This window comes from Aptenodytes patagonicus, chromosome 14 (genome assembly GCF_965638725.1).
Source record: "Aptenodytes patagonicus chromosome 14, bAptPat1.pri.cur, whole genome shotgun sequence".
Taxonomy (NCBI): domain Eukaryota; kingdom Metazoa; phylum Chordata; class Aves; order Sphenisciformes; family Spheniscidae; genus Aptenodytes; species Aptenodytes patagonicus.
Window position 1 is genome coordinate 2,774,645 of NC_134962.1, and position 25,415 is coordinate 2,800,059.

General features: G+C 45.4%; 1 protein-coding gene across 1 annotated transcript; it reads left to right on the forward strand.

The window, feature by feature from the left end:
- The first annotated feature begins 704 nt into the window (after positions 1–704).
- CHRNA4 (cholinergic receptor nicotinic alpha 4 subunit) lies at positions 705–23,802 on the forward strand. The gene is made up of 6 exons (XM_076352122.1): positions 705–1,215; positions 2,480–2,631; positions 6,062–6,106; positions 6,198–6,307; positions 15,997–17,377; positions 23,215–23,802. The coding sequence occupies exons 1-6, from the start codon at positions 1,155–1,157 to the stop codon at positions 23,338–23,340; spliced, it is 1,875 nt and encodes a 624-aa protein (XP_076208237.1). The 5' UTR covers positions 705–1,154; the 3' UTR covers positions 23,341–23,802.
- The last annotated feature ends 1,613 nt before the right edge of the window (positions 23,803–25,415 follow it).

Consider the following 25,415-nt stretch of genomic DNA (forward strand, 5'->3'; position numbering starts at 1 on the left):
ATATCAAAGCTAGTTTTAAAATGAAATGGAGAGGGCTCTACTCCATGTCTCCCATGCAAGAAATCAGGGATGCCAGATGAAGGGCTAGAGTGATAATTCCTTGCTAACACAATTATCCTTTCCTCCGCAAAAAGTCTTCATGACTTCAACAGTTATTTGTGGTATATTTAAGGTACATTCAAGTATACAGATACATTCAGGTAACCTCTTGTCTCAGTCTCACCTTTGATTTGCATATTGCCTAAGGGCAGAGACTAATATTTGTATTTGTACTACGTGTTTGTACAGCACCAAGCACAGCAGAGCCCGGTTCTCATGGGCAGGTTCATCAGCCCAATAACTGTCGACAGCAAAGATACGTGTCCAGGCCAGAAATATCTCTCAGGCTAATTACCCTGTTAGTCTACAGGAGTGATTTTGAAAAGCACTTGGACAAGATTAAACAGACAGCTTTCATTAATTAAGAACTGTTTGGGCTTCAGGTGCTACAAAGATCCCAGATGGCCCCATATCCACCACCTCTGGCTGCAGCTGGGGTCTGGATCTCCCCCTTTATTTCTCATGTTAAAAGTTTTCCTCCCTGCAGCCTGTTTGCTGGAGCGCACAGATTCTCTCCTCCTCCTAAGCAGGAGGTGGGCAGGTCTAACTACATTAAATATACAAACATACTGTGCTCCCTCTCTGCTCCACCAAGGGCTGGCGTGGGCATCGGTGGCCCATCAGCGGCAAAATCTGAGCAAAGGCTGCCCAAAGGGCTGGGGGAAGGGTGAAGACAGCAGCAGCAGCAGCAGCAACAAATAAACCGAGCAGCCAAACCACCCCGTAGGAAAGGGGAGAGGAGCAAGCAGGAGAGCCCAGAGAGGCTGGGCATTTCATGTCTCTTTACAGGAGCTTTCTGCAGCCCTTACGCATCTCTTGCAAGTATATGTGCATCGGTGTCCCAGGGAAGAGCATCCTTCTAGGAGGAAGAGCTGGAAATCAGCCAGAAGAGAAAAGAAAAAAACAAACCACCAGCTATTATCCCTTCCCAGAGGCAGGTGAGAGGGAGAGAGAAAGGAGTTTAGGGGAATGAAGCTGGAGGATCCAGAAACTCAGAGAGGAAAAGTTGCCCTGACGGGAGGCTCTGCGTGCTAGAGCCTGAGCTCTGCTCTACAATGGGATTTCTGGTGTCTAAAAGAAACCTCCTCCTCCTGCTGTGTGCCAGCGTCTTCCCTGGTAAGTTTGAGAAAGCTTTTCTACCCCTGCTCTGCTCTCTAGCTCTTTTCTCCCTTATCCCCCTCAAAGGCATGCTGCGAAGACCGGTCCCTGTCAACAAGGAGTTTCCCCCCTCCTGCATCCTCCTGCCCCATCATTGCAGGTCCCCTAAATACCATCCTCAGCTGAGCAACGCTTTGCTTTTATTTTCTGCTCTTTGCCTGACTTGATGGGGAAAGGGTTAAAGCTGCGGTGGGAAAGGGGACAGGAGGGAGAATACAGGCAGGGGCTCAGCATCCTGCTTCTTGCCTGGGTTTTTCTTCCCTGGGCAAAGTGTGTTAATGTGTCTCCGGGCTACAGCTCCGGCTGGGGAGAGCGCAGCCAGAGCTCAGCTAATGCTTCCCTTTGTATAATCCAGGACAGCTAAAGACTAAGTAGGAGCCATATTCCACGAGAGATGCAGGGAGAGCCCCCGGCTCCCTCTCCCTGCCGTCCGTCCGTGGTGGAGGATGCATCTGCATGCAGCCGGCACAGGAGCGCAGCTCCCCGGCAGCCCCCTGGAAGAAAGGTGGCTTTAATTTCTAATAACCAACAGGCACCTCCGACGGTTTCTGTAGTGTATGTGCAGGGTCAGGGCTGCTCCTTGCAGCCTCCAACTTTTAAAGTCGTTCTTGAGGGAAACTGCACTCTTGTTATCCAGTTTGTGTTCTCCCCCATCCTCTTCCTTCACCCATCAATTTTGTGAAAGACCAGCTGTGAAAGTTAGTTTGAAGAGCTGAATTTCAGTCTGCCTTTTTTTTTCTGATGCATTTGATGCCAGTTTTTATGTGTAAATCTGATCCAAAATCCCTATCTCCCAGCAGGAGGCTGCTTTTTCCTTTTTGTCTTGCCCTTCTGGCATCACTCTTTCCTGCTCTCAGACTCCAGTGCTAGAAACTTGCTGCAAAGTGGCCATAAAAATTAAACCAGATTCAGGGGAGAATGGCCCATGGAGTGTTTTTCAAATGGTTTTACTGATGCCCCCACTTTCTGCAGACCAATCCTGCTCTGCAATAGAAACCCTACTTTGGGAATTGGCCACGGTGGGTGAATAGAGTGATAGATACATGGCAATGCCTGGGGTAGCGGGGAAGCAAGTCACCAGGGTGGCATCACCCTCCCACGTGTCCCTACTTGCCCATCACTGGGTTTTAGCCTGGGGATCCCCTTGAGAGAAGGCTCCAGCTATGCCGGCGCTTGGAGCTGCACGCGTTTCATGCCACCGTGCCCCATGCCTTCCCCACAGCCTTCGGTCATGTGGAAACCCGAGCCCATGCGGAGGAGCGTCTCCTGAAGAAACTCTTCTCTGGTTATAACAAGTGGTCCCGCCCCGTCGCCAACATTTCTGATGTGGTCCTCGTCCGCTTCGGCTTGTCCATTGCCCAGCTCATCGATGTTGTAAGTACAACCTGTTTGTGCAACAAGCGGCCAAGGTTAACCGGGTTGGGGCTTGGGGCAAGGCTTCTGGTGCATGTGGGTGGGTTTTACTGGATGATCCAAGGTCGGGTTGAGAAGACTTTGCTCTCAGCAGAGAAGAGTTATCATGCAGACAGCTCTGCTGGGACGAGGGATGACTCATGTGAGTAGCTGGTCATCAAAGTGGATCCTTTATTCTTCATTTACTACAGGCAAAATCCCAAATTCCTTAACAAAACCTGTGGGACTGGTCACAGCAGAGCAGTGGAGCAACTGGTATAAATGCCAGAGTCCTGGCTAAGGAAAAAACCAAATAGCTGATTTGGAATTTGAGCCATAATTATTAACACTAATTTACACAAGGTAATAGGAGCAGTAGTTCACGCATCTCTGGAAGATAGCTTGCCTGAAGAGCTTTCTGCAAATGAAAGTTTTGAGGGTTTTTAGCTAATCTGGCAGATATTAACAAGAAAAATGTTTCTCCGTGTTTGTTCAAATAGAAGTTCAACGTGTGCAAACTGCATATGCTATGTACAAAACGGCGTGGTTTGCACTCCGGACTGATGCGCACTGAAATGGTGTTTAAAGGATTACTCTATCACAGTGTGTTGGGGTCAAGTGTTGAATCCAAAGGAGATCCCTGCAGGGCTGCAGATGTTAAGCACATACACAGGCTTTCTAGCTTGTGCAGATGTTGCTCCTGCATGCTTCTGTCTCCTGTCCCTGTTTGCACGCAACACTTCCCAGGACAGTGTGTTTGTGTAGATGCACATCTCTTGAACAAGTATCGGCCTGGCTTTCAGAGGCTCTCTGTCACTTTTTCCTGTATTCGTGTGGCAGAGTAAAAGGGGTGGTAATGGAAAGTGTAATGCAACTTAAAGACATCACTGGTGTGGGACAATCATAACAGATGACTCTCCACAATATTTTATATTTTGAGATAAGAGTTTTGAGATGCGGAGGAAACAGAGCCAAGGTGGTGCAGGAGGTGGGCGATCAAAGACACTAGTTGCTAGAGAGTTGCATCTCCTTGTGCCCAAGCCATCCAGCTTTGCAGCACAGAAATGGTCTTCCATTCCTCTCCTCTCTCTTACGTCAGCCTGAGGGATCCAGGGCTGTTTGCAGTTGCTAATGTTGAAGTTGTACGGTTCTCATCTGAATAATTGATAAGACTAAAGATGAGACATTAGTGACTGTGGAGGCATGAGAGAGACTTTCCATTATGCAGCTGCTAAATTGTGGAAGAGGGGGGATCGATACACCTGCTTCGTAGTGCTTTTCTCAGTTTACTTAAGAAGAATTAATCTTCTTAAAATCATGTCAGTGGTTAGAAGTGCAACTAGCAGGCAGTTCTGTGCCGGGGCCGGTGGGTACAGCTGGAGGAGAGCTCTCATCCCCTCCTGCCCCAGTCTGTGTGGTTGGGGACTCATGACACCCCCTGCCACCACTGCAGCACTTCAGCTGTGTCTCCCCCTTCCTGACAGCGGCACTGTTTTGGTGCAAACCCCACTGCAATTGTTAGACCCAACGTTCAGCTTTCAACGACAAGAAGTCTGAAAGAGAAATCAGAGCCGTATTCAAACCCCAGCTCCTGCTGACAAAAGCTGGGGGCGGGGGGAACAAAAATCAATGTGGAACTTGACATCCCTGCATGGCCTTACCTCACGCTGGTGTGCTGAGGGTTTTCTGAGCCCAGAAAAAAAGTGGTAAGGGATTGAGCATGTGTCTAGGAGCAGCCACTGAGAAACACATTTGGACTCGTAAGCCCATGTTTCTGCAGGACCTCGTGTGCTGTGTTCACCTTGAGAAAAGAGGCCAGGCAGTGCAACACCACCGTCGGCTGCAGAATCACCCGCTGTCCTCCGGGCTGGCTCTGTGCAGGAGAAGTCAGCCGTGCAGGTGGAGGAGGCAGTCAGTCATGAGCACATCGCAAACCCCCTACGAGACAAACCCATGGGACTAGAGTCATGATTCGCTTGGGTCAGGAGGATGGCAGAGCCCTCAGGTGTAGTGATGGGCAGGAGTTTCCACCAAGGGTCTGCACCCAGCCAGGGAGGAAAATTCCAGTAAAGGGTAGCACCTGTGAGACTGGGATCCCCAGTGCAGGGACTGTGGTGGAGACCCTCAGATGTTTGAATTGCAAAGTGGTAAAAGAAGCAGATGCTCGAGGATTGGTCCAGTCCAGGGCATGGCAGACTCCTCCAGCGGCATTCCTCACCTTTCACCGGCACCCAAGGAAGTAGCTGGATATTTTCTCTTTCTTTGTTGCTCATTTGAATGTTTTTCCTATTCCTCCTTCCTCCATGTGCTTCTGGTCCCTAACCCTGGACGAGGGTATCTTTGATCAGGTTTTACACTTGGTGCCACAACAGCAGTGAGGAGGCTCAGTGAGAGGGAGGCACAACACCCCCCCCCACCCCGCCCCCCAAATCTCCTGACTTTTAATGTGCAGAATTAATCCTGAACTGCCACAAGAGCAAGGTTAATGACAAGCAGTTTGCTTCCAAATGAGCCCTGTCAATTGAGCTGGTTTTGATGCCAACCAAAGAGAGAGAGAAAGAAACAAACACACAAATAAGCTCTGAGCTCTGATGTGACACTTAAATCAGACCAGCACTAGGCTCTGCCCCACATAATTCGTCCTAGTTATTTACATAGGGGTTGTAACAAGCATGCAAGGCAAGCAGCTAGCAGTAATTAATTCTACTACAGTGCTGCCAGCATTATATTTGCCGTACATTATTTAAAAGTGTATATATATATAGTTCTACCTTTCCATACTATTTGTACTTAGAGTTGGGAAAAGTGTACCAATTGACAGCATGGGTATACACCAGGCTGTCCAAGGGTTACGTGTCAGCAGAGTAGCTTGGGTTTATTCAGCAAACCCAACCCATAGTGCTCTAAGTTCATGTATTTGGTAGAAGGAGAAACACTGCTGAGCTTCATGTTTCCAGGACTGTGTTCATGGATAATGTTTCACAGTAGAAGTACTAAACACTACTTGCAGATGAAGCTGAGCGTTGTAATCCACACACATGTGTGTAAGGATATATATACCCATCACTCCCCTTCCTTCAGCGCTCAGGTCAAAGCCAAGCTGTGGAGCTCTTTCCTCTGCCTGGCCCCATCATCCTAGGCTGAATCCATCAGCACCGAGGAAAATCCCAATAAATTCAAGTCTGTCCGCTCACAAGATTGCTGGGGTGCAGGCTCAGCTGTTCAGTGGTATCAGGCAGCTGTGCCCTGTCCCAATGACAGAAACATCTGCTTTTTATTTCCAAGACGGAACTCACATTTATTGCAGAGGTGATTTATAATTACAGAAATGAAGTACAATTAAGAGAAATTTAATGAGTTCCTTGGGCCGCTTCATCTGCTTCTGTAACCAATATCTGATCTTGCTTTTTAGGACGAGAAAAATCAAATGATGACCACGAACGTGTGGGTGAAGCAGGTGGGTGCACCAAAATATGTGCTTTTCCATGTTCCTTTTCAGTTTTGCAATCTGAACTCTCCCAGCTTTGTAACCGCCTCATTTTTGGCAGGAGTGGCATGACTACAAGCTACGCTGGGACCCCCAAGAATACGAAAATGTCACATCCATCCGAATTCCCTCGGAGCTCATCTGGAGGCCAGATATTGTCCTCTACAACAAGTGAGTGTGAGCACTGTGGCCAGAAGGCAAACCCATCCTTGCAAATTTTCTCTGCCCGTGGTGTTAAGGTGCTTCTTGCAATTATTCCTCCTTATTTTGTTCTCTGTGGTTGAATTCCATGTAGATTCTCATAATATCTGTCCCAGACGTGCCTTAAATGACATGACTAACATTTATCACAAGGGCTTTGTTCTCCTAATGATCCTTTCTCTGGACAGAGAGTTTTGTTGGGGGATGCCGGGTATTGTTTTCTCTTCACATGTCAGATACACAATTAAGCTGGATTTGAGCTTTCAGCCCTCTTCAATTTCATTTCACCAAGGAGCTCTCCCCTAATTCATCACCATCAACTGGAAAAACCAATTACCGAGGGTGGGCTTAAATAAGGAAAATATGCTGAAACATGTCAGACTTGTGTGTCTACAAATACACGTTTCAGGTCAGCCCAATACCATTCTAGAATTATGCTTAAATAAGAATTTGATCCCGAATGCTTGAAATCTGTCTCTTGCATGGACACTTCCGAGGCAGCAGGTGGTTGTTTTCTTTCTTTCCTTTGGAGCCTGTTGATATTCTTAGAAAGACTGTCCAAGTGCCAAGGCTGTTTTCTCCTTGGCTTATCATACCAGAGCTCTCCAGTCTCCTAGGATGTAGGATATCCCAGTCTCCCTCCCCAGCCCAGGCTCCAGAAAAACACTCGCTGCAAGCATCAAAAAAAAACATCTTTGTATGTAGCTAACACATAGAAAAAAAACCCACAGAGAAAACACTCACAGCGGACGCCAGGCTCATTTTTAATAAACAGTTGCCTGGTTCTAGTTTGATATGATTTTGCTTTTGTTTAAAAAAAAAAAAAAAGGCTGAAGGAGGAATTTGTCCAGGGGATTGTGAGCTTTGGAGACTATGGAAATTGTTATCCTTCCCATCAGCTTGTCTCTGATCCTCAGTGGTGTGGAGTGATTGCAAACCTCTTGGAAATCACTGCATCCTAACATAGCACCTTTCAGAGACTAGACCAATGGAAATGACTAATTCATAGGCACTTGGACCTTCCTGTCCTACAGGGACACACTCTGAGCATGAATATTATATTGCAAGTGCCTCACATCGCAGCCAAGAAAGGTGTTCACAGCTTCCACTGGAAAAAATGAATGTCCTTGTCCTTCTCATTGCTTAATTAATGACAATGGTAAGGATAATGATTTTTGGAGCTTCTGGTGGTTGTTGTGGTGGACCTTAGTGCCAAAGGAAATAACGCTACAAAAATCTCCATCGTCTATTGGACCTTTGTGCTTCAAACCATCCATTTGCTGGAGCTACTGGTACACAAGAGCCTGACGTGTCATCTCTGCATCTGTTCCCTTGGCTCACCACGCTCACCACGGCTGATGAGCATGGTCCATGCAAGGAGGGCCCTAGCACTAAAGAAGGAGGCCTCGGTGTCCTTTTGTGCTCTAGACATTTTGGGACTTCATGCTGAAAGCAGGTCCCAGAGGTCAATGGGCACCCAGACCTCTGAGCTGGGTAGCCTTTAGCTTCTGCCCTTTGCATGCTCTGCCCCTCTGCCCTGCTGTCCTAGTTCACTGCTGCTGTCACTTGAGCAACTACAGGGACTCCAGGGAGTAGCTGCCTATCTGCTGGCCACAGCAGCTATTCCAGAATGTCCTCCTTATCCTCTTCTGGGGTGCAAGTCTTTCAGCCTTGCCTACCTTATTGCTCGTCTCAGTCTGACTTGCAGGGAGGTATGGCAGATAGCAAGTCTAACTGTACTGGTGACCTGCTACCACGCAGGGAGATCTAGTGCCCCAGCTACCTAAATCCAAGCTACTTCTCTCCTTTTATCCATCCTTACCATTAATAATCATGCATTCCTCTGTTGGTTGTCATGAGTCTATCATGCATTTTTAATCGGTTACTTTATCCATGAATTAAACATGGATGTAGGCGCCAACCGTTAGCCGGTCAGTAATGGTTTTCCATTAATTCTATACCTCTTTACAGCTATATTTGCCCACGCTCTTTCATACAGCCTTATGTAAATTGTTTCCTGCCCTGGGATATACTTCTCCCTTCTGCCTAACTTCCTATCAAACACATCCAAAGCTGCAGTCAATGTCTTAGTTGCACTACTCGAACAATCAGGTTTCATGTTTTTTAGGGGTTGCAGGGCAAGGCAGGGCAAATGCAATGCCTGCAAGGCAAAACCTGTAGCATGATGGGACACCAAGAAGAGGCTCTTCTGCATGGCAGCTCACCAACTGCATAACCAGACAGTGTTCCTCCTTGTGGGCATCCCAGCTAGAAATGTTTCGGAAAGAAAGGCTTTGTAAAGACAGTGACTAGTCATGGGTGAAGCTAACAAGGACTCCGTCTCATATTTTTGAGATATATATATATATATAGTTTAGAGGGAATTTAAAGCACATGCACAGAATTCTGGGTCCCTAAGAGCAAGAGAATTATGTGCAGAGACCTTGGTGGAAGAGAGACAGTGGCCACATTGACCTTTTGCGCTGTTCAGGCTTTTTAATGTGAGTTATTTATCGCTTACCACATGCTGTGGCAGAAGTATGGTATTTCTGTTTGGGATGGTATCCTTTGAAAGAAAGACTTTCTGGACAGGAGATTATACAACTGACTCTTTTGTTTTCACCTTGGGGTATATATAGAAATGGTGAAATTTAAATTGATTTGAGATTTACATCTTTAAGGAATCCTAACCCCTTGTTGTGAGGTTATTCTCATATCTAAGCTCATTATTGTCAAAAACTTCCATTTATCCACTCTAGAGGCCCAAATTAAATCAGTAAACTCAGCTGGCTTGGCCTAGAGAGTATATATAGTTGTCAACACTCATAAGGAATCTAAAACCAAATTAATATCCTACAGGGAAATTAATATGCTGTTGAATTTTCAGGCTTGATGAGATAAGTTCCAAGACTCTGTAAATAGTTTCTACTAGATGTGACAAAACATATGTATGACAGAGGAATATGAGTTAATAGTGAAGCGACAAAGCCTCTTCTTCTCTGCCAAGAAGGCCAGCTGTTCCTTATCTGAGGCTGTAAAGGCTCTTCAGACACCACCAAATCATTTATATATGAATTATTTAATCCTCTGCATTGACTTATTTTCCCATTCATGAATGGACTTTAAGCACATTTTAGTTTTCCTTTGTATATTTAAAGTAAAAAAAAAAAAAAATCTTTTTTTTTGTCTAATCAGGGAATAAGCCCTTGGGGATGCATTTTGATTGGTTTTTTGCTTCTCCCCCACTGTGTTGAGCCATTTGGACCCCATGCAACACAGAAACTCCAGCGGAGAAAACCCTGAAACTGCAGGTTTGCAGCCAGGTGCTCCAGCTGCTAAAGGCTGCCCAGAGGGATGCCAGAACATGTTCTTGAGACTAATTGAAATGTGAGCTTCCCTGGCTAGTTTTCAACTGGATATTCATGATAGCATTTGTTTTCTCTAGTCTGGTGATTGTAAATCCTGGGAAGAAGCTACTGGGAACATTCAGACTTCAAAATTTTCTTTTTTCTCAATATTTTCTGGTGTTAGCTGTTCCAAAAAGAAATACCTGCCTTAGCCTCCACCAAAAAAAAAGAATAAAAGACAAGATCATACATGAAGGGAATTCAAACACAAATTTCTGTAATTAGGAGCAGGAAAGATCTTGAGGAATTTACCCTGTGGTAATATGGACACAAAGGATTACTGGACTGGGTTAGAACATCATCTGGCAGACGGCTTTTGAAAATCATGAGAAAGCAAAAGGTTCTTTTGAACTATACTATGATGTTTGCAACCAGGGAGACTTACGGAGTAACACTGGTTTCCTCACTCATCCCAAAACTGTTTGGAGGAGAAATACCAAAAGATGCCCTAGTCTAACCTTTAAAATATTGGAAACATTCTTGACATTTTTCTTTGTGTTTGAGCGTGTACTCGCACAGATCGTGTCATTTTGCACCAGATTGTACTTATTACAGGCCCATAATTGCTATTTCACACTTAAGCTCTCCCGATTCTTCTGGGAGTTTAAATGACTATGTTTCTGGAGAGGAATTCTATCTCTAGATGCCTTTGAGGTTTGCTGCCAAGCTCTATCCAGCAATACAGGAATTGATAGAAAGAAATTTATAAGAGGGATCTCTCTCATGGGCTGTTGCTGAGTTAGCATCTGAGGACTTCTACCATTATGCTAAGGACAGAGCTAGAGTTTTGCCTACAAAATGCTGATGAGGATGCTTGGCAAAGAAGGGAAGAGTCAAAGGAAAATGCAAATTTAGCACTGTTAGAGCCTTATAAGAAACTTGTGTTTATTTCATCAGTGTAGCACAGCCATTTCTGAGACAGATGCCTATTTTACTGAGGAATGATCAAAATTTCGGTTACCAATGATTTCTGAACATCGGAAGCAAGCAAAAGCTGGGATGGGACCTACAGAAGTACACATCAATGCACTGACACCTCCATCTATGTAGCCAAGATGTGCACATCTGTTTTGTACCCAAGTTGCCAAGACCTTGGAGATTTTTAAAACCCAGCTGGACAAGGTCCTGATTCTCTTGTTGCTGACCCTGCTTTGAGAAGGGAGTTTGGACTTAACAATCCCCAGAGGTCCCTTCCAACCTGTGAATTTGTAGTTAGCATTTTGGAAGCACAAAACAATTGTTAAACAAAATATTCCCTGATTTGCCTTTGGAGAGTATTTTAATCTGAACATTGCAGAAGCATCTCTTTAATGACTACAAGAAGGGTGCAGGGTACATTCTTTAAAGGGGTCTTGAAACTCCAATTTGTCTTGGTTACTGCTGTTCCATGAAAAATGCTTTAAATGAGGACATTCTTGCTATATCCACATATGTATATAGCTAATTTTCAGGCTTTTAAAGCTCTGTTTGGATTTAAATTGTATCATCAGAAATTAAAATAAATATGTGCCTCATTTACATGCATTCTGAAAACATTTAATTTTGTGAAATGATGTATCTCCCAACTGCAGGGAAAATAGAAACTGACAAAAAAAAAATCTCCATCAGCAGAGTTTTTTAATGAAACACAGTTGATGGCTGCCAGTAATACAATGCCATTCATGAACCCTTATAAACTTAGAAGATTTTAGAAGAGCAGCCTTTATTCTCAAAATGAGGAATCAAAGGCTGCAGAACACAGCAGCACTATTTCCGTTGGCAAAGGAATAAGCGACTGTCTTCTCTCTTTATTGGTGTTCACTGTTGTATTTGACATGAGAATATAAGAGCTCCAGTACTTTATCACTGACAGATTTTTAGGGCTGTCAGGTCAGAGTAATCAGGAGAGCCTGACTATCTTAATTCTCAAGTTCTTGTTGTGATGTTTACCTTGTGCTTGCTCCTTCTTCCAAATGGTTTTTCATGACAACTGTCACAACACAGTGGTCTAGACTGAATGAGATGAAAATGTGCTACCACTATAAAGGAATGACTGCAGATTTTCTCCGTCCCACTATATCAGATCTCCCACCTTCCTGCCTAAGGAAATACTCATGTTATGCAGTCAGGGCTGTCAGCACAACTGGGCCAAGAAAGGGTTTTCCCACAGCAAAGCTTTCCACAAGAAAACAGGGTTTCCCCAATCTCATAACTGCAAACTTCATTTGCAGTCGGCTGTCTCAACTTCATCCCTTGGAGGAGATTGGGGAAAGGCTTTGGAAGACCATCGACAGCCAGTGACCTTGTTTGCTCCCTCCCTCATGTCAAGAGGAGCAGAATGAAAGTCTCACCCAGGATGAAAGCATCTCTTTAGGTTCACCCCACATCGGCAGGGCGCCAGCAAGCATAGCTTCCAATCCAGTAAGCATATGCTTGAAGGCCCAGTGTGGGTGGTAAGCTTGGAGAAGGAGGCAAAAATATATGTATGCACGAAGGGTTAAGACAACTGCAAACACTACCTTTGCACGATATAGCTGGCTTGGATACAGTCTATGTACAACAGCATGGCTAATCTACCCTGCTTACAAATTGCTCAAATATCTCTACATTGAACTGCAATGAGAAGTTCATACATGCCCAGTAAAGTCAGGAATTACTTCACAGCCCCGTTAGGTTGGTGCGGGAGGAGCAGGAGGATCTCAGGGTGTTTTATGGCTCCTCAGAGTCATTAGCTGACTCTCAAATGCAAGAAGCTATTCCGGTGCTGGTTTCACTCCTGCCATGGTGCTGCAGGCAAAAATCCATCTTGGAAGGCAGTACCACTCTTATTCGTAATAATGTGTGAGCCGAAGAGGACCCAGGATGAGGCTGGGTTTGTTAGGCAAGCAATTAAAAAATACCATCTTCCTCATCAAAGCAGCAGACCATTTATGGAAATAATTGACACACGAGATCTGCAGCATCACACTGGTTACATCTACGCTTGCAGAAGAGACGTGTGTGGCTGGTCACGCAGAGACTGCAAAACTGCCAGACAAGACATTTCTGTTAATGAAACACAATTACGTGAATTATTATTGTTCCTGGATGAATTTTTAGCAAGAGTTTCATGCCCTTTTCAAACAGTATTCAAAAGGAAAAACACACACCTGTGTTGTTTACCCAGCCACTTACACATAGCTCTACCTAAGAAGGGAAACACTAGTGGATGCTCATTACCCCTTTTCTGTAATAAGTCCAATTATAAACATATTGTTCCATTAAGGAAAGATTTAATCATGCCTCAGAGATCTCATTAAATGCAGAGTTGGATTCCAAATTCCTATTGAGATTTAGAAAGAAAACCACCGAGAACAGCAAACACTGGACTGTCACTTGCTGTGCATGTTTCATGTCTCAATCTGGCTTTACAGTGCAGGCAAAACCCAGGAGGAAAAAAAAAAAAAGATGGTTTTCATCCAAAGCAAGTGGTCCTGGAGTGTAAATTAGATTGAAGAAAGAAGAGATAATAAAGGAGTTGGGTGGATGGTACAATGGCATTGCTCGGTTTTATTTGCATCGGAGTAAAACACAATGGTGGTTTTGCCTTGATCCCTTTGAGACAACAGTCTGGGTTTGTACATATTTTTAGCTTTCCCGTCTTAAAAAAAAAAAAAAAAAAAAAAAAGATGTTTTAAAGCTTTAGAAAAAGTCCAGTTCAGAGGTCAAAAAGCACTGGGTCCTTTTGTGTTCTTTTGTTTTTCCAAAATCTGCCACAAAGAGCAAAGGCTTTCCATTACAGAAACAAAGAAGAGTTTAGTAAAAACCTGGTTCTCCACCGCACAGTAATTCCAAGTTTATTTTTCCATTAATTCAACCAACCTGGAAAATTGTCTCAAAAGACAAAGATCTGGGCTATGATCCTGGGCGTCGGGGGCACGTGCCATCTCTGCACAGATATCGTGTTAGCCAAGACAGCTCACTGAGGGCCAGAACCTGCCACTGTTTCCCAAAATGAGTGATACTGCACCAGTCTCACTGGAAGCCAGTGTGGTCATGGACTGACGAGGATGCTTCATAGGGCAAGATGAAATATCAGAAAGTCTTTTTTTTTTTTTCCTTTTGCATACGAATTAATGGATGATCTCCTACAGAAATAAATTTAGGGAAGTTCCTCTGCCTTCAACAGCTTGAGGGGCCCTGCCGGATAGTCCCTGCACTGTTTGTCTTGCTGCTGGTGAGGAAGAGGAGAGGTGTGACCCCCCGTGCACCCTGTCGCTGTACGGCTGCTGTCACGGCACATCTGAGCACTGAAGCAGCAGAACAGGGCCAAGGGAGTTTGTCGATTGCTGGGAAAGCGGCTGCAGGCTGGATTGGCTCCAGCCGGGAGGGCTGGACAGGAGCAGAGAGCTTTCTATCTATATCAGCCTGAATAATTAATCTCAAGTTTTTAGCAGAAGCTCTCCCTCCCCTGCTCAGCTTCCCCTTTGTTTAGCAGCGTTGCTGTTTGCGACTCGGCACCACACAACAGGCTTCTTCCTCCGTATCCCCGAGCTCTGCAGCGGCTCGAACCAGGTGTGTAAGATGGTCCCCAATTCCCTCCTTGCTTTTTGGATGCTCTTTTCTCTATTCCTGTAGCTAGACTTGAGGGCATTGCTCTACAAACAGATCCCACCTGCTTTTTTCAGTTGGGATTTCAACTTTTCAGGCATTTGCTTGTGATGAAAAAAATTGCAGCTCTGTCCAAACCTCACCCACATTTTAAGATACCTTGAACCAGTGTGTTTGATCCAGGTTGTGACTGTCCAAGGATACCAAAATCCTCTGTCTGCAAGTAGAAATCGAGGGAGAGAGAGGGTTTGAAGTTTCAGCCAGTCACTGCACAAAGGGGCTGCAGATGTAGGGGCTTGGCTCATTTTCAGGTGGAGGTGTAATTTTGTGATTCAAACACCCAGTCTCCATCACAATGATTATTCAAACAAGGAGATATGTCACTTGTGCAGCTCTGAACACTTCAGTTTTGCCTCTTTGTGTAAGCTAATGCAGGCTACAGAACCTGCAGACATTGCCTGGAGGAAGGACGTTGCTGTTGATAAGGTACCTGTGGACTTGGCCCCAGATGTGGAGTTTAAGTGTCACAGTCCACATGTCCTCCTCACTGAGAGCAGGGGAGGAACAGCACTTCTTGATGGCATAGCCAGGCAGGGCATTAATTACCTGCTGCACTAATTGAATCTGTTAATGAGCTAATTTCTTTCTGTGGCCTCCACACACCAGGGCAAGTGGCAGGTTCAATGTTTAATGTGTAGTAGCAGAGACGTGGGTGTGAGGAAGGAGCGGAGCTGCGGCTGGTGATGCTGAGGCAGGTGGAGGACAGGGCTGTCTCCAGGGCTAGGGATCCCATTCCCAGAGTTTCTCAGTCTCCCTCCTTTCTCCAACACTATTACAGCTCGAGTATGGCATTCCTTGGTGGTCTTTCTTCCCCCAAATCCCCAGTGTACTTGCCTCTCCTGTTGCCTTTTTTTATCTCCTTCACTTGTATCCCAGTCCCCATGACGAGCTGGAAGCAGCCGGTGTCACGGGTGCATGGCACGGTGCTGCGGGAAATCAGTGCACTGATCAGCTGAGAAAAGCAGATCCAGACCAAAAAAATGCTGTTTATGCAATAGCTTTTTCACTGGCTGGAAAATGGCTTTCTGATATAAAATCCTGCGTTGTTACCTATTTATCTTATACCAGCACACAGACCCCAACTGAAAGTCCCTGTAAGAAGACACCATAAAAGACAGCTCTCTTCCTGACTGGGAAATCAAGAGATATTAACTTTCATCATTCCTATTAATAGGATGTTCTTGCTGTTTTTTCATGTAAGAGACTGAATGATTACCCAACGCTGTTTCATTTATAGCAGCTGTCACAATTAATTCTGCAGAGCCCACAGCCACGCTACCTGATAGTGGTTCCTCCCACCTCTCTAAAGCAAACTCAACCCTTTCCAAGGCATTTATGGGACACCTTTGAGGAAAACTTGTGTACATTCACCTCAAGGACCTGACTTATGCAAGGTGAGGGCTGACATTTGCATGCAAATCCAGTGCTTGCATAAGCCAACAGAGTTCAAAACCCACTAGATAGAGTGGATGGATCCAGTGTTTGCACATGATGTGCCTCTTGCATCTCTCAGGTGCCTCGAGTGCACTTTTGGAAGCCAGGCACTAAATATCCTATTTCTTTAACAGAGTTGAGATGTCCCAGAGAAGCCTTAGTCTTTTTTTATCTTCTCTCTCTCCCCAGTGCTGACGGTGACTTTGCAGTAACCCACCTGACCAAGGCCCACCTCTTCTATGACGGGAGAATTAAATGGATGCCACCTGCTATCTATAAAAGCTCCTGCAGCATTGATGTTACCTTCTTCCCCTTTGACCAGCAAAACTGCACAATGAAGTTTGGCTCCTGGACCTATGACAAAGCCAAGATAGACTTGGTGAGCATGCACAGTCATGTGGACCAGCTGGACTACTGGGAGAGCGGAGAATGGGTCATCATCAACGCTGTGGGCAATTACAACAGCAAGAAATATGAATGCTGCACAGAGATCTACCCCGATATAACTTACTCCTTCATTATCCGGAGGCTGCCACTGTTCTACACAATCAATCTGATCATCCCCTGCCTGCTGATCTCCTGCCTGACTGTCCTGGTCTTCTACCTGCCCTCCGAGTGTGGAGAGAAGATAACCCTGTGCATCTCTGTGCTGTTGTCCCTCACTGTGTTCCTGCTGCTCATCACAGAGATCATCCCATCTACCTCCTTGGTCATCCCTCTGATTGGAGAATATCTTCTCTTCACCATGATATTTGTTACCTTGTCTATCATCATCACTGTCTTTGTGCTCAACGTGCACCATCGTTCCCCGCGTACCCACACGATGCCTGACTGGGTGAGGAGGATCTTCCTTGACATAGTCCCACGCCTCCTCTTCATGAAACGTCCCTCCACAGTGAAAGACAATTGCAAGAAGCTCATTGAATCTGTGCACAAAATAAGCAATACACCAAGGCTTTGGTCCGAGATCGACGTGGAACCCAACTTCACTACCTCATCTTCCCCCAGCCCCCAGAGTAATGAGCCATCACCCACATCTTCCTTCTGTGCCCACCTCGAGGAGCCAGCCAAGCCTCAGCCTATCTGCAAGTCCCCTTCTGGGCAGTACTCTGTGCTGCACCCAGAGCCTGTACAGGTGACCTGCTCCTCTCCACAACCCTCATGCCACCCCCTGAGTGACACCCAGACCACCTCCATCTCGAAAGGCAGATCACTAAGTGTTCAGCAGATGTACAGCCCCAATAAGGCAGAGGAAGGGAGTATCCGCTGCAGGTCCCGGAGCATCCAGTATTGCTACCTGCAAGAGGACTCTTCCCAGACCAATGGCCAATCCACCGGCTCTCCAGCATCCCAGCGGTGCCACCTAAATGAAGAGCAGCCCCAGCACAAGCCTCCTCAATGCAAGTGTAAATGCAAAAAGAGCGAGGCAGCTGGCACTTCAGCTCAAGGAAGCAAGACTCACAGCGCCAAAGAGCAACATCTTGTGTTGATGTCCCCAGCCCTGAAGCTGGCAGTGGAAGGGGTTCACTACATCGCAGACCACCTGCGAGCAGAAGACGCGGATTTCTCAGTAAGTATGCTAACTTAGCCTGCTCTCCTTGGGTAAGTCAAAAATTATCTGCTAAGGAAGCCCCACCAGACCTGGGGGCTATACAGAGAATATACTTGCTGATGCAGGCTCGGCCATCCCTGATATTGAGGCTTTTGAACACATTGGCCACTATAGGCACAGCTGGAGAGTTTGTCCTTGGGGTTTTGGCAGGCGTGTGGGCCAAGGGGGTAGCACAACCAGACCATGCTCAGGGCTGCTCTAGAACAATAGGATTCTCCAGCAGAAAATAGAAGTAAAGTTGTTGTTAGCTAGGAAGGAAGCAGCTAAGATTGTGAAAGAGACCCAAAAAGCAGTCATCTGGTGGGAACACAGCAGACTTATTATTTATAGAGTCTCTGACAGACGGGGAATTCACACTCTCTGTTTTTTATTAAGCATTGACTCTGGCTGCTGAGCCTAGGAAAGCAAATTCCGAAAATAGGTTGTGGATGTGGGAAGCGCGTAGTAGCGTGGGGACATTGCAGGGTATGTTTAGCTCTGCGTGATGCAATTCCTCATTAGTGGACTTCCATTGGAGCAGTTGGCTCTGTGCAGGAAGGTGGGTGGACAGACAAATTTCACACTTACTCTGAAGGGGTAAATATGGCTACAAATAGAAAAGGGAAATAGAGGCTGAAAGAATTTCTTTTAATGGAGATGGTGATGCACGTACAAATGCCGCATCCTTTCACACCTCTTGTAGCTCTTCCCCTGCAATACTGTGGATACGGTGTGGTAGCTAACTATGGTCATAATGCAGGAAGCCACAAGATAACCTGAAGTTAGTGTTCTTGCTAAAGAAAAGTCTTATCTAGCTTTTCCTAGAGGGATCCATCAGCAAAAGGTACTTTTTCAGCTGTGCTTACAGTTTGATTTTCTCAAGATTTAGAGTCAGTGCAAGTCATAGTGCTTTTCTGCAAGACTTCCTGGGCGTGAAGAGTGTCTTTATATTTGCATTTTTCACAGCACTGAGCACTTAGCAGCAGCAACAAGGGATTAAGTGCTACTGTCTATTTATATACTCTTTGGTACCATAGTTTGAGAGGCCTCTGTTCTTTAATGTATTTCACTTCACAACATCCCTTTGAGGAAGTAACTGTTTATTCCTCACGTTGAGGAGTGACAGCCAAACTACAGAGATGAGGTGACCTGTTCAATGTCACAGAACAAATCTGTGGCAGAGATGGGCTATGAATCCCCATCTTCATTAGTTGACAGCCCAGCACTCTTTGCTGGGCTAAAGCACTTCGCAAGCACATTAGGACCGCGTGAACTAAACTCTGCTCCCTCCTCCTAGCAATAATCACAAGTAAACCCATGGAAGTCAGTCGATTTTAACTCGTTTCCCCCTGGTGCAAATGAAAGAATATTATACCAATAATACTTCCCATTTCAACTGATTCTCTTTCTGCTAAGCTTGTTGATATCATCAAGAACTGAGTTGATGAATATCTTGGGTTCTTTCCTTTTAAACCGTGATTGCAACTTTCTTTAAAATGAAAACAGTCTTCAGAAGCCACGAATTTTCTTCTTATACTTTCCACTACTCTTCCCTCTTGAAATGAAGTGATTATCCTGAGAAAGCTATTTACAGCACTAAACATCAAAAGCAGAAGAAAAGGAGCAGTTTTGAGGGCTCTGACCAGACCCCCTGCCAGCCCAGGCTGCGAGCAAAGGTGCCAGGAGAACATCCAGCAATGAGCGGAGAAGGGTCACCCCCAGGACCACCGATGCACCAGGCTCCCCAGGAAGAGCCTGCAAACCTGCCTGCAGTTTTCTGCTCTTTCACAGCAGCTGTGGTTGGCACGGTAGGCAGAGGTTGGGTTTTCAGATTTGGGGGAACAATTGCCGAGCCTGGTCTGAGGCTACACTGTTTTCTTTTTCTGGATCCAAGTAAGGTCAAGTAGGAAAGCACACTTTTTCTCCAGGTGGAAATGACAAAGAAGAAGGAAACATGATCTTCTGGAATTGAAATTTACTGTAAGGAGCAGAACTGATCTAATAATAAATGAGATCTAATGAAATGAGAATTTATTGGGGAAAAAATCAGTACTCAGAAATTTGCTTTCATCTTAAAATCAAATTGTGGCATTTCTTCATGGAAGTCTTCAACAAATCTGTCAGCAGGCACCTCTGATGCAGCTGCAGCCCCTGAGACACAGCTCGCTGTCTCTTGGGTAGTATTTTCAGAGACATGCACCTTCCCAGAATGAGAACAGAGCTTCTTTTGAAGTTCCTGTCTTTTTTCTAAAGCACCATTGCCACAGGGGCAGTGCTTCTAAATTAGAAGTAAATAGCTCGTTTAATTAAGTGCTTCAGCAAAGAGAAAATGGGAAATGCAAGAGGCAGTTGTTTGTTAGAAAAAGGTATCTGCAAACAATACGAGCACAACGGTACACTGGGGAAAATACAAGACTGAATTGTCCCAGCATATGATAGAAATGCCATTAGAAATTAATTACAGACTGAGAAGCAAAACAAGTTGCATGTCACTCACGAGCCAAAATAACCAGACACCAATAGTACCATCCAGAAAGCCTTGTTGTCCTCATGCCTGTGTGCATCTCCAGACTACTCTAATAAGATGACTTTGAAGACAGCTTAAAAATAAAATGGGAGAGAAGGTAGCTGAGGGGCAGAAAACACGGGATAATCTCACCGGTTTATTTTTGGCAAAGTACAATAAAACCACCCGTGACTGCTGTAATCTGTGTTACAGGCTCTGGGTCCTGGGGATCAGATGTCACCAAGGCACCTCAACCCTCCACTCAAATCCTGGGGCAGGATGCCCTGTTCCAACTGCTCAGACCTGCAAGGAGCTGGACCAGGGAAGAGCTGCAGATTCCCTTACTTTTTGGGAATTTGGGGGTGGGGGAGTCAGCTGGTTCCTGCCCCTGATCCTTTCCCAAAAATAGTTTTGAGTGAGCTTCTTAAAAACTAATCAAAATACAGCTCAGGAGTTGGGGTGGCAGATGTTGACAGCTGCACAGATGTTGTCAGAGATGCCTCTGCGGATCATGCTCCACGTGAGGTGCTGGACCACAGGGAAATGCCACAGTGCTGTCAGAAAAGAAAACAAAACAAAACAAAAAAATCCAGATAATTTTCTTTTCTTCCTACTCTTTTTTTTTTCATTGTCTCTCCATAATTTCCAATTGCACCCTTCCGTGCTCTCGGTCTGAAGTTGAATATTGATTTTTGCAAACATCTGATGCACTCCCAGCCATCATTTTCAAGATGGGATGAGTATTTATGCATACACCATTACATTTGAAAGCAAATTTGTGTTGAACTTTTCAAGTTGTTCCTCTTCTCCCATTTCCCCCTTCTTTTCTCAAAAAGAAACTCATCTAGTTCATTTCTTTTCTTCGTGTGATCTAGCACTTACTTTTACTGGCATGAATACTCAAAACAGCTTATTTTGCCAGAATGGGGCACTATTTACTCAATCCAGCTCTCCAGTTGGACATCAGATGGCAAATTTCAGATTTTCTTTGCACATTGGTTGCACCACGAGACACTAATGCCATAAACACAATCATCCAGAGCTTGCTTAGCTGGCCTTCTCACCAGGAAGCATCAGAGATTCACTCCAACTCTGAGCAAGTGATGAATAGATGAGAAAACACACAGCAAAGGGGAGTTATCCACCGAGACCTTATCCTTGGGATGAGAGAATTCCTTTTGATTTCAAAGGTCACTATTTCTTTTACTCTCCCTAATTATAGATGGATGTGCTAAGGGCTGTACAGTCATAAAACAACATGGTTTCCCCCAAGAAGAAAACAAGCTTCAGGATGAACCTCAGTTGTTTACCTCTGCCTATTGAATAGTAAAGACCCGCTTAACTTGGTGCTGTTTTTAAAAGGAATAAAATTATCCATTGCACAAAAATATTTAACTGATTCTTACACTATTGAAAATGGTCAGGTATTCCTGAAATTTAAGATGCTTTGTTCAGAGAACAAATTATGGGAAAATATGATATGCTCTCCAGTGCGTGTCTCATTTCCCAATTTACAAAGCTGCTTACTGAGCCAAGGAGCTGGAGCAATACCAGATGATTTAAAGGCCTAACCAAGCAGTCCACATGGCAAATAATGAGAGGTGTAGTTCAAGAGCTCACTTTGCTGGCGTTGCTTCAGCTGAACGTTGTCTGCGTTGAGGCACAGAGTGACGACAGGTACTTTGCAAATACATTGGAAGGTTCATGACCAGTTTGTGAAGGGTTCAGCACGCCAAAATGAGGTAAATGCACATACCTTACCTGCAAGGAATTATTCTCTTAGCGCAATAAAATGTCACAACATTGGTCACAGAAGCCAGGATTGTATATTCTCTCCCTCTGACACATCATGATTTCTCTGTACCACCCACAAGGTATAAGATAAAATTTAGTGGTGCATCCGTGACTGATAAAGAAAGAGAAGACTCAAGGTGAGTTTTCAGAGCCACTGTGTTGTGCTCAGAGCTTGTTTGTTTGGTGCTTGACAGATCGTAATATTTTAGGACCTGAAGTTGGTGCTGTACCTGTGAAAACATTATCTGCTGCAAATGGCTATTTCACTGATACTTGGATTGCTTCCCTTACCAAAATTAATTTTCAGCACAATCAGCAAATCCTTAAAAAAAAAAAATCAAGCCAGGTCTCACACAAATCGTGTTTTAGCTCACACCTACTGTTCTGGGCTACTCCCTTATCTGTTTAAAACAAATGTAGGACCAAGTGGATGAAAAGGCCTGTACCACTAGTGTTACATTATTATTGTCCTGTGCTTTTCACGCATGCTACAGCCCAATGTACATGGCAGCTTTGGGCACGGTGAAGCCACTGTTTGCTCAGGGTCGCAGGCTGGTGGGTACAGTAAAGCAGCTCCAGCAAAGCGCAGCCTTGGCTTTGCTGCCTCCTTCTCCTTACACCACACTCCTGACTTGCTGCAAGCACGGCCACTGAAGAGGATTGAGCTAGCTCCCACTGAGATGTTTTCCCTAACGAGCGAGGCAGCGTGCCAAATTTCAGCCCTTGGGTCTATTAATCACCAGGTGGTATATTGTAGGAAATTATAATGGGTACAGCCATATAAAATAAAACTTTGCAATCCGATCAGTCCTCTTCCTGGGGAAGAAATTAATAACAGCAATGTAATGAAAGAGGTTTTCATATGTATGTGGTTTCTTACCTAATGAAATAGCCATTTACAATTCTTGCCTGATGGTATTAATAAGTACTAGATGTCCCCAGAGAGGAATTGCTGGAAAATCCTCCCACAGCCAGACAATAGTGGGGAAAAAGCAGGGTGAGGAAGACCACTTCTTTTATTTGCTGGCTGATTTTCACTGCTTACTCACCCAAAGCTGTAAATCTCTTCACAGAAAGAGTTTGGCTTCATTAATCTGTAAGCAAATCTGCTTACGAACATGGGGAAACAAGTAATTTCTTTCCCCCCCACCCTCCCCAGTTTGAATCGCAGCCTCCTTTACACACCCAATTACAGCTGTTGCTCATGGAAAATGGGATAGTGAGTGTGCAGACGAGCTTAATCATCCACGGGCGTATGTCATCCCTGGGGAGCTGTGAACAGGGTTTGCAACTGCACATGCACACCCATGCAGTCTGGGAGTCTGTCTCCCACATCAGCGACTGATAGAATAAATCTTTGCCATCACATAGGACCACTAAGTGTTAGTGAGACCTTCCCCTCCTGTCTCTGGACTTAAATTAAAATATCCTGTTTTGGAATAAAGCACTAATAATCTTCAGAAGTTTTAATCTCAAATAAATGTTAATAATCAGCCTTTCACCTCTGTGTTCCCAGGTGAAGGAAGACTGGAAGTACGTTGCAATGGTCATTGACAGGATCTTCCTCTGGATGTTCATCATTGTGTGTTTGCTGGGAACTGTTGGTCTCTTCCTCCCACCGTGGCTGGCAGGAATGATCTAAATATAGCCACATAAGGAAGAAAGTATATCCCACTCTATGGATTTTAGTTCACCTGGAAGGAGAGGAGCAAAGAAATGGAGGCAGCCCTTTGAATAATTTACTGTGTGTCCGCACTTGAGTTGCTCCAGAGCTCTCTGGGAATACTTTCCAAGGTCACATTGTTTTGCCAAGATATTTTCATCTCCTCCATCTAATTTAGGGGAGAAGTTCTTATTAAAGTTTGTACATAGCATGGTGGCATTCATTGGCATATACTCAGCAATGTAAGAACACGAGCTTGTTCCCTAAAGCAGCACATAAAGAGGCTTCACATCTACAAACCAGCCCCTGGCAAATTAGCTCCAGTTGTCTTCAGAGGTCTCAGTGTGCCCTGCCTAGTCATTTTGCCCTGTCAAGCTGAAGTGGTTCAGGACTGCGTGTCCCTGTATGAGTCATTTTATAAATAAAGTTCCAGATTTGGGATACCTGTGTAGGATGTGGTCTGTGGTCAGCTGGTAAAGATGGACAGACTGGAAAGGCTGAAGGAATTCCTCAAGGCAAATCAGCCCCTTTGGGACCAACGCTGATCGTTAGCTCACCAAAACACAATAGCTACGGTCTTTATATTGACAGAGTTTACTTTGGCCAATACCCTTCGGAAACCATGGGGATTATAGCTGAGTGAGGATCATGCAAATGAAGGGGGGATTTGGGGTTAAGATTCAGATTATGTTGGCAGCACTTTAGTGTGCTTTCAAGGGAAATTTCCTGGATCCCAGTTATGGCTGCTGCAAAATAACAGAGGGTCACTCTGAGCCGAAAAACCCTTGCTGTAGGTAGGGAAGCTACTTAGAGATGGGGAAGCCACAGCAGAAATCCAGGACGGTGCGTTAGTGTAATAAAGAAATGTGCCAGTACACGGGGAAACCTGAACAGGCCATACAGCCACACTTGGGAATTCAGAATGGCATTTTGCAGAAATTACAGGTTATATGGCCTTAAATTTGGCCAGTTGTTTCAGCAACTGCGCTCTTCCCAGCTCTATCCAAACTAAACCTACTTTTTTTGCACATCTTGTCCTTGCTTTGGGACCTGCAGCAAGAAGGCAGGGACAGGCACCACCGGCCAGAGGGAGGGGAGATGCTGGAGCCCTGTCCTACCGCAGGGAGACATCGGTGCATGATGGCATAGCTGAGCCAGATGTGAGTGAAAGGCTGGAAGACGGGGGTAAGCATGGGCTTCATTTATCTTCTACCTTTTCTCTGTATGCATTTGCAATCGCAGGAGCGACCACACTTGGACAGACCATAAGTCCGTCCAGCTCAGCATCCCCTCTGTTTGGTACTTACAAACCCACCGTTCCCATCCTCATTGCTGATTGCTGGGTGCCAGGTGGGATCAGCACAGCAGCACCCAGCCCAGTGTCTCCCTGCTTACTTCAGAGGTCTTATAGGCAGAAGGGCTTATAAACAGTTTACCACAGTGTGCGAGGAAAGGCAGACATAGTCTAAAAATAAAGGCTTCCCCTGGGACCTGCCGTGACTGCATGTCTCAAAGCCCAGGCTGGCAGCTGAGGGGCTCTGGGCTTCACCCAGCATCTCCTCTGCACCCCGCAGCTGGGATCAGCACGCACAAGACTGTCTGGCCACCATGAAGTTTGCTGCTAGGCAGCTCTGGCTAGCCCAGAGCTTTGGAGAACGCACAGTGGGAGAGGCAGGCAGCTGCCTGGAGGCCAGCACAGAAGGTCCTGGTAGAAGCCAGAGCCTGGGGTAGGTGAGACCCCAGGTGAGATATGTGGCACCCCTACGTGGTAGCCTGGCCGATGTGGCTTGCTCATGCCACATGGCTCAGTGAGCAGCAGAGAGCTGCACAGACTTGTGACAGTAATGCTGGAAATGAAACAATATGGTTTAAAGAGACTTCTTTGAAATACAAGTTACTGCACTCAGTCCAAGCAATACAGGCTAAAAATCAATGCAGCGCTCAGCCTGTTTGGCCTCATCTAAGAAGCTACAACTGACCTCCGTGTTCACAGACTCAGCCAAGAGCTTAAAATCTGTATGGCTCACAAAAACATAGAGTAGCCGTGGCTTGGG

Coding starts and splice junctions, on each gene's coding strand:
- CHRNA4 (XM_076352122.1), top strand. CDS start 1,155: ATGGGATTTCTGGTGTCTAAAAGAAACCTCCTCCTCCTGCTGTGTGCC. Junction 2,632..6,061: donor TTGCCCAGCTCATCGATGTT/GTAAGTACAACC, acceptor CTTGCTTTTTAG/GACGAGAAAAATCAAATGAT. Junction 6,107..6,197: donor CGAACGTGTGGGTGAAGCAG/GTGGGTGCACCA, acceptor CATTTTTGGCAG/GAGTGGCATGACTACAAGCT.